This window comes from Akanthomyces muscarius (genome assembly GCF_028009165.1).
Source record: "Akanthomyces muscarius strain Ve6 chromosome Unknown contig_16, whole genome shotgun sequence".
Taxonomy (NCBI): Eukaryota; Fungi; Ascomycota; class Sordariomycetes; order Hypocreales; family Cordycipitaceae; genus Akanthomyces; species Akanthomyces muscarius.
Window position 1 is genome coordinate 888,244 of NW_026611617.1, and position 12,390 is coordinate 900,633.

The following is a 12,390-nucleotide window of genomic DNA, read 5'->3' on the forward strand; positions in this document are numbered from 1 at the left end:
GAGCGAAGAAACTGTCAATGACAAGTCCGGCAGCGTCGACGAGAGAAATTATTAAGACTTGTGCAGAGTGCAGAGGGGCACGAGGCCGACGAGCTGGCGGGGCATTTTGGGGAATGACTTGTGGAGATTTTTTTTTTCTTCCTTGTAACTATCTACTTGGTCCCGGAGGAATCTTGTCAGACGGCATGGGTCGTTGCCCGTCAAACTTTGCATTCTAGGGCGCTACGAGCGGTGTCTAGACTGGGCAACTGGGCGAGAACTTGCCGCCAGAATCTTGGTCTCCTTTTAAAAGTCGCCGTGCCGTCTGCGGTCGTGGTCTAGTATCACGGGTGTATCACGGCGCTAAAGACTTGGAGACGGTGGCTTAACATGACAGCAGTGAGACATATTCTTCCGACTAGTTACGAGTCAAGCACATTGGATGCCTGCTGGGATCCTCGTCAGCTTATACTAACAAAGAGCACAGCGCCGGGTTTGCTCGTTCGATAATTCACTGGAATCTTGCCAAGTCTGCAAGTATGCAGCCTGATCTTCAATACTGCAACTAAAAGTCGCCTCTTTGTAATTGTGTATAAAAATAGACATCCCCGGTCCAGATCCTGCGCCGTCCCACACTATATATTAGGCGGCAGAATTAACACTAGTCGCCGATCGCAGCCTGCGGCCTCCCCTCCCTTCATGTAGCCTCACATCACCACATGTGCATCCCCAGAATCATGGATTTTCCCCTTTTCCGCATCATTATCGCGACAGCTTTCCCTTCCTGTCCAGGTCGCACTGACCGCCCGCAAGAAGCTAGACCCGGTCCCTGTGTGCATGAGACGTGGGGCGGTACGGGCGGCAATCGGACGCCTCCGCATTGTAATACGAGGTGCTTAAATGATCCCGGCCAGATCCATAGCAAGGGTTTTCCGAGCGGGTGAAGGGAAGTGCAATGCGCTATTTGTGTTACATCAGACCGGCGAGGACGTGCGGGCACTCTTTGCCACTGCCTGCGCTGTAAGGCAGTCATATACGAGATGAACGGGGGTGTTATTATACACTGCGTGCCTGTTACACAAGAAACTACCGTCTCAGATTTAATGGCCTCGTATTCCTCCACCAGCCCAGCCCAGTGCTAGCTTTGCCCAGTCTGCTGCAGTGGCCAGCGCATAGCGTCCTGCCAGTACGTCCCAACGTGGTCCGCAATGGCGCGAATCATCCGCGCACCCGCATCGCCAAAGATCCAGTACTCGCGACAGCGATGAAGCAGCACGCCATAGTACGCGAGTATAATCAGCGCTTCCGGCACACAGCGCCGCAGCGCCTCCACGTAGCCCGGCGGCGCCGTCACCGCAAAGGCCGACACGGCGTGCGGGCCGTCCTGCACCGACAGGCTCCGGCACATGTCAAACGACCACTGCAGGCTGTGCGCGGCGCCACGGCACACATCCAGGCTCGCGTCTCCCAGGTCGGACGTGCCGAGCAGGTCGATGAGCGATTGGCACTCGTGGCCGCGCGGCTTGGTGCTCCAGTCGACGTCCTCGACGGCGTTGAGCACCTCCATGATGGGGCTCAGGTCCGCCGACTGCGGCAGGAAGTCGCGCATGGCGCGCCCCGTGGTGGCGCGCACGCCCCTGTGTAGATTGAGGCACGCCACCATGCGGTCCATGAAGTCGCCGAATCGGAAGCCATCCGTGGCCCGCAGCACCCCGAGCGTCTCGGCGAGCGACTGAAGGCTGAGCACGCCGGCAAAGAGGAAGCGCGCCGCGTCCATGTCGAGGTCGGCTGGCGCGCTCAGCAGCGAGTTGAAGGACGCTACGGCGCGCGTCTGCCGCGCCGTCGCGTGGTGCCGTAAGCTCTCGGGCGTCATCTCGGCGTAGAGCGGGCTGGACTGCGTCTCGGGCGATCGCTCCACGTCAAAGGCCAAGTGCAGGCTGGCGAGAGCGAGCAGCTGGTCTAGCAGGTACGGCGCGCGGATCCGATGCCGCATGCCGAGAGCGAGGACTCTGTGGAACGAGCCCTTGCGGCCGAGGCCGACCTGCTCCATAACCGTATGTGCATGGTGAAAGACGAGCAAGTCTGTCGCCGAAAAGACGTCCGCCTCTGACGGGAGATGCAAGTCCGTTTCCGGTGGCGTGCGGATCGGTATCTGCTGGCATGGGCTGCGTGATTGGCTCGGTGGCGACTTTTCGGTGTGCCCATTCACCTCGGCGGCCTCTTCAGACGGATTTTCGGGCGCCGCGCCGGCCGGATAGACGCATGCGCGATCGCCCGTGTTGCAGTTGAAGCAGACGGGGTGGTTCTTGTCGCAGCGGATATGACGTCGGCGGCACTCGGCGCACCCGTTGCGCGACTTGCGGTGGGAGCGCCGCGGCTTGAATGCTGCTTGGCTGGCTCGCCTGCGACGGCGCTTGTCTGGCATGTCAATCAACTTTTAAAAAGGAGTGATGGAAAGGAGAGTGAACGTTTGTTTGCAGGAACAGCGAGGGCAGATGAGGACACGCGTATTTCGCAGCCACTCGCTCCACATGCAGACCAGCAATACGCGTGTTCCTGCACGGGGAACCGGCTTACACCAATTTTAGTATCGAGATCGTACCCGCGCAGAGTGTCGTAAAATCATCAAATGTTTGGAGTAAATTCCTTCATTTAGACTAACAAGGCGGAACTGGTCACGTCCGGGGTTCTTGTCAGTATGACCGAGTGGCTCAGTCGTGGTGATCAGTCGCCTACTTCTACTTAAGACGCATGCTGACCCGGGTTAGGACAGGCAATTTGCAAGAAAGAAAAAGAAGATTCCCTTCAATCTGTTACCGAAGCTCATCAAAATGTATTCTAAAACCTTCCTTTCTCTGTTAACGCTCTGCGCCACTTCTGCTGCCGCATCTGCGTCATAGCGCTGCGCCCAGTACGACTTCCTAGCCATCCCGCGGCTAAGCACGTCGCAGCCTGCCTCAGAGCAAGCTTGCCCATCATATCGTACGCCACTCATAAAATAATCCAAAAATACACCATCCACTCACTTTCAGTTCTTAGAACTCATAGACGCAAGAGGAGCGTTGGAACCCCGGGGGACGCCCCTCATGTTCCAGCGCATTCTGACCAACACAATCAATGCTAGCATGCATCTTCTCACTAATCCCGCAGCCCTCGGTCAAACCCGACCCCTGGGTCCGATTAATCTAGTCTGGCCTTCAGAATTGTCCCGACCAAAAGTACTTGCTGTTTGACTACTCGTAGGGCGCCACCGTCATTCCGCAAGGCATCGAGAAGCTTTGCGCCCGAGCTACCGAGGCGATTGTGTCCGTCGTCTTGGTCGGCAACCCGTCTCGCGACCCCGTAAAACTCTGCAACACAGGTCGCCAGGAAAATCACGATTATCGCACCACGTATGACCGGTTCGCGGCAGAGGGGTAGAGGGACCGAGACTCCATCCCGGTGCTGAGCGATACCCTAGACCAATCTGGCAGCGTCAAGGATATTTGCTTAGTTGTGAGTCGACCGGCCAGAGTTTAATCTGGAGCAGATAGTTCTTCAAAACAATACAATTTGTGAATTTGATCCGCACTTCTCTTGCCCGTTGGAACGGACCATCCTTCGTACGGGAGGTCAGCCGAAATCGAAGATCTAGTCAAATGACACAGAATGGGACGAGACGGCGTAAATTATTCATCAGTAACAAAAGTGACACAATGCCCTAGTTCCATTTCGCCCAGTCTCTAACAAAATGATTTAACAATCCAATTGGATATTCTCGCCATAATTTCGAAATCCCGATTGCAAATCGGTGCCCGCTTCTCGCAGGCAGCAAAAAAGGCCAACATTCTTGTCGCTAAGGGTTGTGCATGCCATGTGCCAATAAGTCATTACTTTTCATTTTGAGAGAGAATAGCAATTTGACGAGTACATTTTCGCCATACTAGTTTTACTATCCTGCTACCTTGGTAATCTCCATATTCATTTGACTCGAGCGACGACTATTGCTCAATTGGCTTCACCCAGCATGGCATATAGTACCCCTTGACGTCTTGCACGCGAGGCCTGTCGACAATCTGGACCTCACCATACACATCCTTCATGCCCTTGTGCTCAAGAAACTCAAACTCTGCTACCAAAACAGCCATGCTGACTTTGATCTCGGCCACTGCCATTTTATAGCCAATGCAGTTTCTGGGACCGACCGAAAAGGTCATCAAGCTGCTCCATCCCGAATGCTTCTGGCCGGAAATCACTGGGTTCAAGCCTCCGACGTAGTACTTGTGCTTCTCATCCTGAAGCCAGCGCTCAGGCTTGAACGTGTCGGTATCGGAGCCCCAGAGCGCAGGATCCACGTTCATCCACTTTTGCGGAATGACGACGTCGTCGCCGCGACCGATGCGGATCTCGCTCGCCACGCTCCCATCGCGAAGCTTGATGGGCTTACTGAGAGGAATCACGTCGTCCTTGGCGCATGTGCGGGGGATGGAGTGTGCCGGGCTGTAGAGGCGCAGTACTTCTCGGCACATGGCGTCTAGGTATGGCAGTGTATCAAGCGCTTTCCAATCGCTTTTCCAGTTTTCGCACCCCGAAGGCGGGGCGAGCAGTTCCTCTCGCAGGCGCGTCTGAGTGGAAGGGGTTTGAGCCATGGCCATGACTGCATACGCCATGGCAGATGCATTGTTGTCGTAGCCTCCAGACAGCAGTGTAGGAATGATGGAGACGATTTCGTCATCATCTAGACGGTGCTTGGCATCTTCTTGGAGATTGGCCTGCACAAGCAGGGCGAGGATATCTTGTCTCTTTGATTTGACATTGTCCTCACCGTTCGCTTCAAGATGTGCCTTGGCGTTCTTGACTAACCGCATACTAACGTGTTGAATGTTTCGGCGGAGTCGATTCAGCTCAATCTGTTCGCGAACGAACCAGTGGCCTAATGTCTCAACGATTGGAAACTGGGATCTCAGAAGCGAGTACAGCGACCCGGTGGCTGCGTGATGTGTCACATCGACGAATGCAGCTTCAAGCTCGGATCTGTGACCCTCCAGCGAGCCGAATCTGTACTGGAATCCAGTCTCTCCGATAATGTCCATGAAGAGCTTCTCAAAGTCTCCATATGCATTTATTTCGATGGCCGCGCCCCTTGCGTCTGGCTTGGAACTGGAAGGGGCGTCCTGGCAACTCTTGTGCCAGCGCGCTGCTAGCTTTCCTGTAAGATCTCGGAACGCTGGCATCATTCCATTGATGGCTGAGGTGCTAAATCCAGGTCCAACGGCCCGTCGCTGCCGTTTATGCTGCTCCCCATCGACCGCCACCAAGCCGTCGCCAAAGACAAGGCGAGTGGTGCGCATCTGCGCTTGAGAGCGCGTGTACGTTTGAGAGTTATTGAGTACATGGTGGATGCCAGCGAGATCGCCAAGGACCAAGGTCGGTTTCCGATTTGTAAACGGAGAGGCCCAAACGCCCTCAAACTTTGCACATAATTTGAGCAGCAGAGGTGACATTTGCAAAGTTTGGGCTTCTGTAGAGTTCATGAAGCCAAAAAACCAATGCTTGGTTGGGGGTCCTTGAACAGCCTTGAGAGGTGATCGTGCCATAGGCAGCCAATAGGCGTGGATGGTGACAACTGCATAGATCGAAACTGTAGCCACAAAGAGAGCGATCAAATTGCCTGAGAGACCCAACTTCATGAAGAAGACGGATTCTGATTCAAGAGGCTCCATGGTGGTGAGATAAGTTGTTCACCGTGGCTAGGAGGGGGTCGAAGCAAGGTAGATGTCAAGTAATAAACAACAATCAAATCCAACAATTATTATCCTAAGAAGGTCGGGGCAACCATTGAAGTTCTATTAATCAAATGTGCCAACTTCACAGGCAAAAAGTTCGGCCATCGCGTATAAGCGCTAGCAATGGCAAAATTTAGCCAGGATCCAGCCCAATTACTAAAGTTGCATACAGACTATGGGCAAAGAGAGATGTTGACATGTGCCTGAGACGAAGTCCTGCTAGCCTGTAGTCCTCTTTTTAAACGCCTTGCTGCATTCCTTCGCGTCTTGGCATGTCATCTTGTATTCTTGCAGTCCTTCCAAACAGCCCTCCAGTGACGTTCGAGTAAACATCTGCCCCGCGTTTCTATTGATAAACTGCTTTGCCACATGTCTACAGCAAGGATCAGCGAGAAAAATGACTTGCACATTTTTAAACTACCTGCAGTATTCATCCACCTCATGTAGTAATAAGTCGCCGGTCCGCATATTAAGACCCACTGCAGAACTCGGCGGTTTAGCTAGTGTGGCAAGCAGGCAACTATGCTAAATAATAAGCGTGCGTTGTATGGTTAAAATGGTTAGTCATTGATAAAACTGGATTGTAGTTGCGCACATCCTGGGCGAAAGGGCCGTTGAAGATCATGGAAAAGAATCATGGCTGCGAATGTAGTCACAGACATTGGCCTCCCAAGCCAATCAAACTGCTATTGAATTGGATTATTTACTCCCCGCAAGTGAGACCCACTATCCGGGAGTCGCCGTTGTGGGTCGGGATGTAGCAAGCAAATACATGTGGCGGTGTTGGCAGGCTTTCCTGCTCCTACAGCAAGCATTTCCACCCACCGCGCGATGGACCAACCTGCGGAAAAGACGACTGATGCGGTGGCTGGTGGTCACAGTGCTGGCGCTGTCAATAACAACAATGGCAATGTTGCCCCTGCGCAGGATGAAGCAGACTCGCAATCCACCCCTCCGAAGCTCTCTCGTTCCCAATCCATCGCCCTTGTCGCCGCCGTCAGCGGAGCAGGTTTCCTCAACGTCAGTGTTCCCCTTCTAGTTGCCGCCCCTCCTCTGATGTACAATGAATACTCAAAGCCGATGTCAACCGCCCATAGACATTCTCCAGCCAAGCTGCCGTCATCACGCTTCCAACAATCTCGAGGGACCTAAATATCCCGCCAGGTCGCCAACAGCTGGTTATATCCGTCTATGGGCTTGCTTTTGGGTGCTTTCTCCTGCTGTGGGGAAGAGTCGCCGACGTTTTCAACAAGCGCATGATATTTGTCGTTGGCAGCGTTTGGGTCACACTGAGCACGGCGGTCACAGCCTTTGCGCCAAACGAAGGCGCCTTTCACGCCTTTAGAGCCCTCCAAGGAATTGTAAAGAAAAATACTGCCGTTCCTTAAGCTGATTCGTGCACTCTTTGCTAATAGGAAACAGGGCGCTGCGGCCAATGTTCCAACGGCAATTGGCGTCCTCGGCACTACGTTTGCCAGAGGCAAGGCGAGAATTTACGCCTTCAGCTTCTACTGTCAGTTGTCTTTTCTCTCATGCATTTTCTCGGCAACTAAAATTTGCTTTAGCCGCGGCCACCCCGCTTGGAAGTGTACTTGGAAATCTTCTTTCAGGTTTCATCGCCTCCTACACTAGCTGGAAATGGGTGTTTGGCGTTCTCGCCATTCTGGCAGCCTGCGTGACCATTGCCGGTTACTTTACAATCCCGCCCCAGAAATCTTCACGAAATAGTACTGATGCCCGATTGCTGGACCGTCTCGACTTGCTGGGGGCCATCCTCTCGACGACCGGCCTCGGCAGTCTTCTATACGTTCTCAGCACGGGCAACCAGGCAGGATGGGCCACACCATGGGTCCCCGTCGTAATAGTGGTGGCTGTTGCCCTGATCATAGGCTTCATTGTTTGGGAGACGCATCTCGAGGCGAGGAACAACTGCCCACCGCTGCTGAGAGTATCGCTCTTTCGGACTCGAGACTTTTCTGCCTCCATGGCAGTCATGTGCATGCTCTTTGCGTCGTTCAACGGTTTTCTTGTCTACACCACCATCTTCTATCAAGACTATCAGCAACTTTCAGCCTTGCAGACCACTCTTCGCTTCATTCCGACGGGCGTCGTCGGCGTGGTGATGGCAATCTCCATCGCACCGCTTCTGTCGCGGATTTCTACAGTTCCGGTGCTTCTAGCAGGATCCCTTTCTACGTCAATATCCTCACTCCTATTCGCCGTGCCCATTCCTACCGATACGTCGTACTTTAAATACGGACTATGGGCTATGATCCTGGCCACTCTAGGTGCAGACTCAACAACCCCTTGCTTGTACTCGATTGTTTCGCACGCAGTCTCGGACGAATACCAGGCTGTCGCTGGCGCAATGCTCAACGTGTCAATGCAGCTTGGACGAGTGCTTGGCCTAGCGATTGCCACTGCTACACAAACTGCAGTTACAGCGAAAGCAAGACATGCTCATGTCGGAGGCGACACCAGCGTTTTACCCTGGGACGAGTCCTCCCTCAAGGGACTCCGCGCGGCAAACTGGCTCAACTTTTCATTTGGCATAGCAAGTCTGGTTATCATCATTACCGTGTTCTCACGATCAGCTAAGCCTGCTCGGAACAATGTTTAGAAATAAATAGAACTGTCACCGTGCGCTTTGACGGGACCTTGCCCTCCCTCGTTGGTTCGCCACACTCCAAATTTTGAACATCTCGGCTCCATCTATTTCCCTGACCTACATCTCTCTCGTAAAAGTAGTTGCTAGGCTATTATTTAAATACCTTTAACAGACGGAGGCTAGACTAGTGGATTATGCCTACATCGAGTTCTCTATTCTGTGTTCAGGTAACTCGATCAGTGAGATAGCTGGCATTATGAACACGCCGAACCATGATTTCGTAAGTAGTATGCCTTAGCGGAACCTGCTTTGCAATTCAATGCTAACTATGGAAACGACTCGCGATGTACCTTACGGACAGAATAAAGTTCCTCTACGAGAGAAAGATCACACTGCCCTATAAAGGACGATTGCACCATAGCAGGAAATTAAGTTGCAAAATGGGGATACGGGAGACACTTTCTTGTCGTTCTCAATCTTTGTCTTGTCGTTCGAGACAAGAAGCATTTTCTTCTGCATCTCAAATGTTGCCGGATTATCTATGCTACAGAGATGTCTCGTACAGTCCATTACATGATGGGTTGCGAGTGGGACATACTCGGTCCCTTTGTCATCCTCATGCAGCTGACGGTCGAATCATAGCAGCTACAACATTGCCTCGACAAAAAGGCGTGGATGAATCGGGTACTCAAGACAATTGCAAGAAAAAGGTTATTTGGCAGTCAACCGCTTCATTTGATAGCCGTCATTGTCCTCGTCCGTTTGAAATTTGCCGTGGTGTGATTCCGAAACAATTAGTAGGAGCCTTCACGAACCCCGCAAATTGATTCTAAAATTGGCATTAATGTCTAGGACTGCTATGGCAGCCCAAGCCTACTTACCACGTCCCTGCCACGGCCGGATGATCGCCCGCCACGGCTCGGGAGGACTGGTCCGGGTAGATTAGCGCCCTGCCCCCCCGAAATTTCCTAGGTCTTAGTTGCAAGTGGCTGGCTAGGCGATGAGACTCGCATCTGATGCGTTGGCCCCTGCTTCGGCAGTGACCACAGGTTACCGCGGTAAGTAGGTTTTTGCTCTCTTATTCATTTTCTCGACGTATTATACATAGAATTTTTCAATCCACTTCACCAGGACTTTGTCTTGCCGCGCCAACACTTCTCGCGCCTCCCTGCTAGCTACGGCCACCAATGCCGCTCCAGAAACAGTCAGTCTCATCAAACCAGATCAACATATGTCGGTGTGATGGACAACCCTCTTGTGCCTCCTAGCGGGGCCTGTTTGCAATTTTCTCTGCCTCCGTCCCGCTGCGCGCTGCGAATGTATAAGAGCCCAATATCACTGCGACACTGCTCAGTCTCGGATCTACTATGCATGTTCTAAGCCAGCGTGTGAATATGATGTGCTCAGCCACACCATTATACAGGTTCCTGCTCATCGCTCTCGTATCTCCTCGATAACGGACTCTCCAGTTGACAGATCCCCAGATGTCCACTGCCACACTTCAAGCATGCGCATTCGCCCGTCGGCAAGAACCTCGGGTGTAGAGCGGCATTTCCCCGTCATGAGAACGCCATTCGTATTGACATGGTGGTAGCGCATATCTAGGCTCTGGTCCTCCTGCACGGTGGCAATCAGAGAGCCCTTCACAATAGAACCACCGGCATACTCGGCCCAGACAATGTTTCCTTGTTGATGATAGTAAAATTTAGTTGCGTCACCGACTTCGCCGTTGCTCGCATTGACCGCTGCCCTAAAGGTGCGGCCGTCTAATGTGGTCATTGGGGGTTAGGTGAGGAACTCGTAGGAAGGTACGATACCAAAATGAAAGGTTCGCAGGCAGCAATGTTAATCAAGCGCAATATAATAGTTAGGGGAGTTTCATCCAGCCAACAAAAGCGACCACGAATATGGCATTTTTCTCACACGTGACTGTGAGGTAAAGTAGTCTCGTTTTGGTGTAGCGTACTTGCTGTTGAAGATTTACTTTGGCATCAGCCGATGGTTGCCGAGTCGCTCTCCTCCCCGGCTGCATGATCAAAGCGAGACTGTAGTCGACAGAACTAACTTATCTTTTCGCTATATTCATTTCTGGATGAAGACATTTCAAGTCAAGGTAGACCATTGCGGGCTAGCGCGGGACCCTGGTGTGGATAAGGCCTGAAAAGACTGAGGACCCTGATCTAGATCGTCTTGGGCGGCGCACTACCGGTACAAGCCAGCCACCAATATGCCTAAAACGAGCGCCGCAACATAGGTCTGTAGCGAGTGAGTGTGCCGATGTTCTTCTCAAGTACCTCTAGACTAGTTGGTTTGTCATATAACCGGTTATTCGTCTCCAAGTCTGCCTCCCAAGGACGGCTAGCTGTCTCACCAGCAAGAATGAATGTATGCCCCAGAATAGTCATAAACAGAAATGTTCAAAATCGTATTTATGCATCCGATATTTATTCGCACGATAATTAAATTTCAGCCATTATAAATAGTCGTAGTAATATTAATAAACACGTTAAAGACTCTATCGCTAGTAGTGGGGTGTCGCGACTTTGCCAGGGGGCACATCACAGACAACGCGTCAAAAGCTCGCGTTTCTCTAACACAGGAGTGAAATGGCTAAAGTTGTGCTCAAGAGCTGGCCGCGGAGGAAATGGACTCGTGGGTTTGTGGTTTAGCTATTTTCCAAGGCAAAACGTTACGCAGGTGCGACGTATATTTGGAGTGTAATATTTCCCCCGCTGATGGATTCTAACATACTGATCTTTTGCAAATGGCTAGCTTGTCTTGGGTCGCGGGGTACATATTACATTTTTCCTTAGTTATGAAAATGGTATATATGGTTTAATTATTGTATTATTATTTAAAGTCGGCGACCACGAAATGCATTGCAGTTTTGGCTTCGAACAGATAAGGAGGATTCATATTCAAGAATTAAACATATGCAAAAATATCATTACTTCTCCTTGGGATACTTAAGTAGCTACCCGGTAGTATCCGTGTGTTTGTTCGTGCTTGTGTACGAAAGAGAATATTTTTTAGTTGGCAGCGTCATTGACTTGGGCGCGGGCAACAGCTTACTTCAGCCGTCCCGCTTCGCGACAAGCCACACAATGACATTGAATTAAAATTAATTATCGATGACGGTCTAAGCAAGCAGTCGTCAAATTCTCTATTCTGTTTCTCAACACCTTGTCCAGCGCCTAATTCTGGAGGATTGAAGGAGGGCTGACTTCTCGCTTGGCACTCGTGATCTTTCCGAGATGGAGCCTCGGGCAGTGCCAACGGTCGCTCCATCGGTCAAACCTAAAAGCCGCGCCACTAATACGGCGCACTCGCTGCGCAAGAGCCTAGCACCGGGCCTCTTCCTCGTCGCCACGATACTAGCACTGCAGCTTGCCGCTTATTCGTGGCCGCGGCGATGGATCGCATCCGGAGCGCCCATTCTGACCTTTTTCCTGCTCCACGGCGACAACAGCGGCCATCGCGTCCTGCCGTTCTGCCACATATGGACGCTGTTTGCGACCGTCAATCTGGCGTACGCGGTCGCGTCCACGTCGTGGCTGCTGTACTGGGTCTTTATGGTCCTCTGCTATCCGACCATCTACATCACCTGCCTCTTCCAATACAAGCCCGTGGGTGTCGTGACGAGATGGATGCTGCGGGGATTGCTGAAGCAGCTGCATTTCGTCGACGACAAGATTGCGTTGTTTGACATTCCGGCGCTGGAAATTGACGTCGATGTCGACGGCCTCATGGTACTACGCGGCGTCACCCTCTCGTTGTCGACGCTGAGCTTCACGGTCCACGGTGTCGAGGTTGGCATCAAGCTCTCCGATGACCTGGAGCTCGCAATCCAGACGGAGCGCGTCACCGTCGCGCTATTTCGAAGCATCGAGGTGGACGATTGCTTTGCAAACATAAAAGGTGGGAAGCAGGAGCTGACATTTGGAGAATCCAGAGCCAAATCAAAGCACCACGGCAGAAAGCCGTCGATGGCGCCTAGTACGTCTAGCATGGGCGCCACAGATGGGAGCCCGCCGGCCA

At 52.3% G+C, this 12,390-nt stretch overlaps 6 protein-coding genes across 6 annotated transcripts; 3 read left to right on the forward strand and 3 right to left on the reverse strand.

Moving 5' to 3' along the window:
* Nucleotides 1-1,117: 1,117 nt before the first annotated feature.
* Nucleotides 1,118-2,404, reverse strand: LMH87_008344 (uncharacterized protein; the record flags this gene model as incomplete). Its single annotated transcript, XM_056197304.1, has 1 exon — nt 1,118-2,404. The coding sequence occupies one exon, from the start codon at nt 2,402-2,404 to the stop codon at nt 1,118-1,120; it is 1,287 nt and encodes a 428-aa protein (XP_056057442.1).
* Nucleotides 2,405-2,608: 204 nt separating this feature from the next.
* On the forward strand, nt 2,609-3,399 carry LMH87_008345 (uncharacterized protein; the record flags this gene model as incomplete). The annotated part of the gene is made up of 4 exons (XM_056197315.1): nt 2,609-2,617; nt 2,880-2,961; nt 3,019-3,167; nt 3,223-3,399. 4 exons carry the CDS (start codon nt 2,609-2,611, stop codon nt 3,397-3,399), a joined length of 417 nt encoding a protein of 138 aa, XP_056057443.1.
* Nucleotides 3,400-3,959: 560 nt separating this feature from the next.
* LMH87_008346 (uncharacterized protein) lies at nt 3,960-5,681 on the reverse strand (the record flags this gene model as incomplete). Its single annotated transcript, XM_056197326.1, has 1 exon — nt 3,960-5,681. The coding sequence occupies one exon, from the start codon at nt 5,679-5,681 to the stop codon at nt 3,960-3,962; it is 1,722 nt and encodes a 573-aa protein (XP_056057444.1).
* An 894-nt stretch (nt 5,682-6,575) lies between these two features.
* Nucleotides 6,576-8,364, forward strand: LMH87_008347 (uncharacterized protein; the record flags this gene model as incomplete). The annotated part of the gene is made up of 4 exons (XM_056197337.1): nt 6,576-6,764; nt 6,842-7,105; nt 7,167-7,257; nt 7,310-8,364. The coding sequence occupies 4 exons, from the start codon at nt 6,576-6,578 to the stop codon at nt 8,362-8,364; spliced, it is 1,599 nt and encodes a 532-aa protein (XP_056057445.1).
* A 782-nt stretch (nt 8,365-9,146) lies between these two features.
* LMH87_008348 (uncharacterized protein) lies at nt 9,147-10,131 on the reverse strand (the record flags this gene model as incomplete). Its single annotated transcript, XM_056197348.1, has 3 exons — nt 9,147-9,181; nt 9,234-9,280; nt 9,815-10,131. 3 exons carry the CDS (start codon nt 10,129-10,131, stop codon nt 9,147-9,149), a joined length of 399 nt encoding a protein of 132 aa, XP_056057446.1.
* Nucleotides 10,132-11,606: 1,475 nt separating this feature from the next.
* LMH87_008349 (uncharacterized protein) lies at nt 11,607-12,349 on the forward strand (the record flags this gene model as incomplete). The annotated part of the gene is made up of 2 exons (XM_056197359.1): nt 11,607-12,242; nt 12,305-12,349. The coding sequence occupies 2 exons, from the start codon at nt 11,607-11,609 to the stop codon at nt 12,347-12,349; spliced, it is 681 nt and encodes a 226-aa protein (XP_056057447.1).
* Nucleotides 12,350-12,390: the final 41 nt, after the last annotated feature.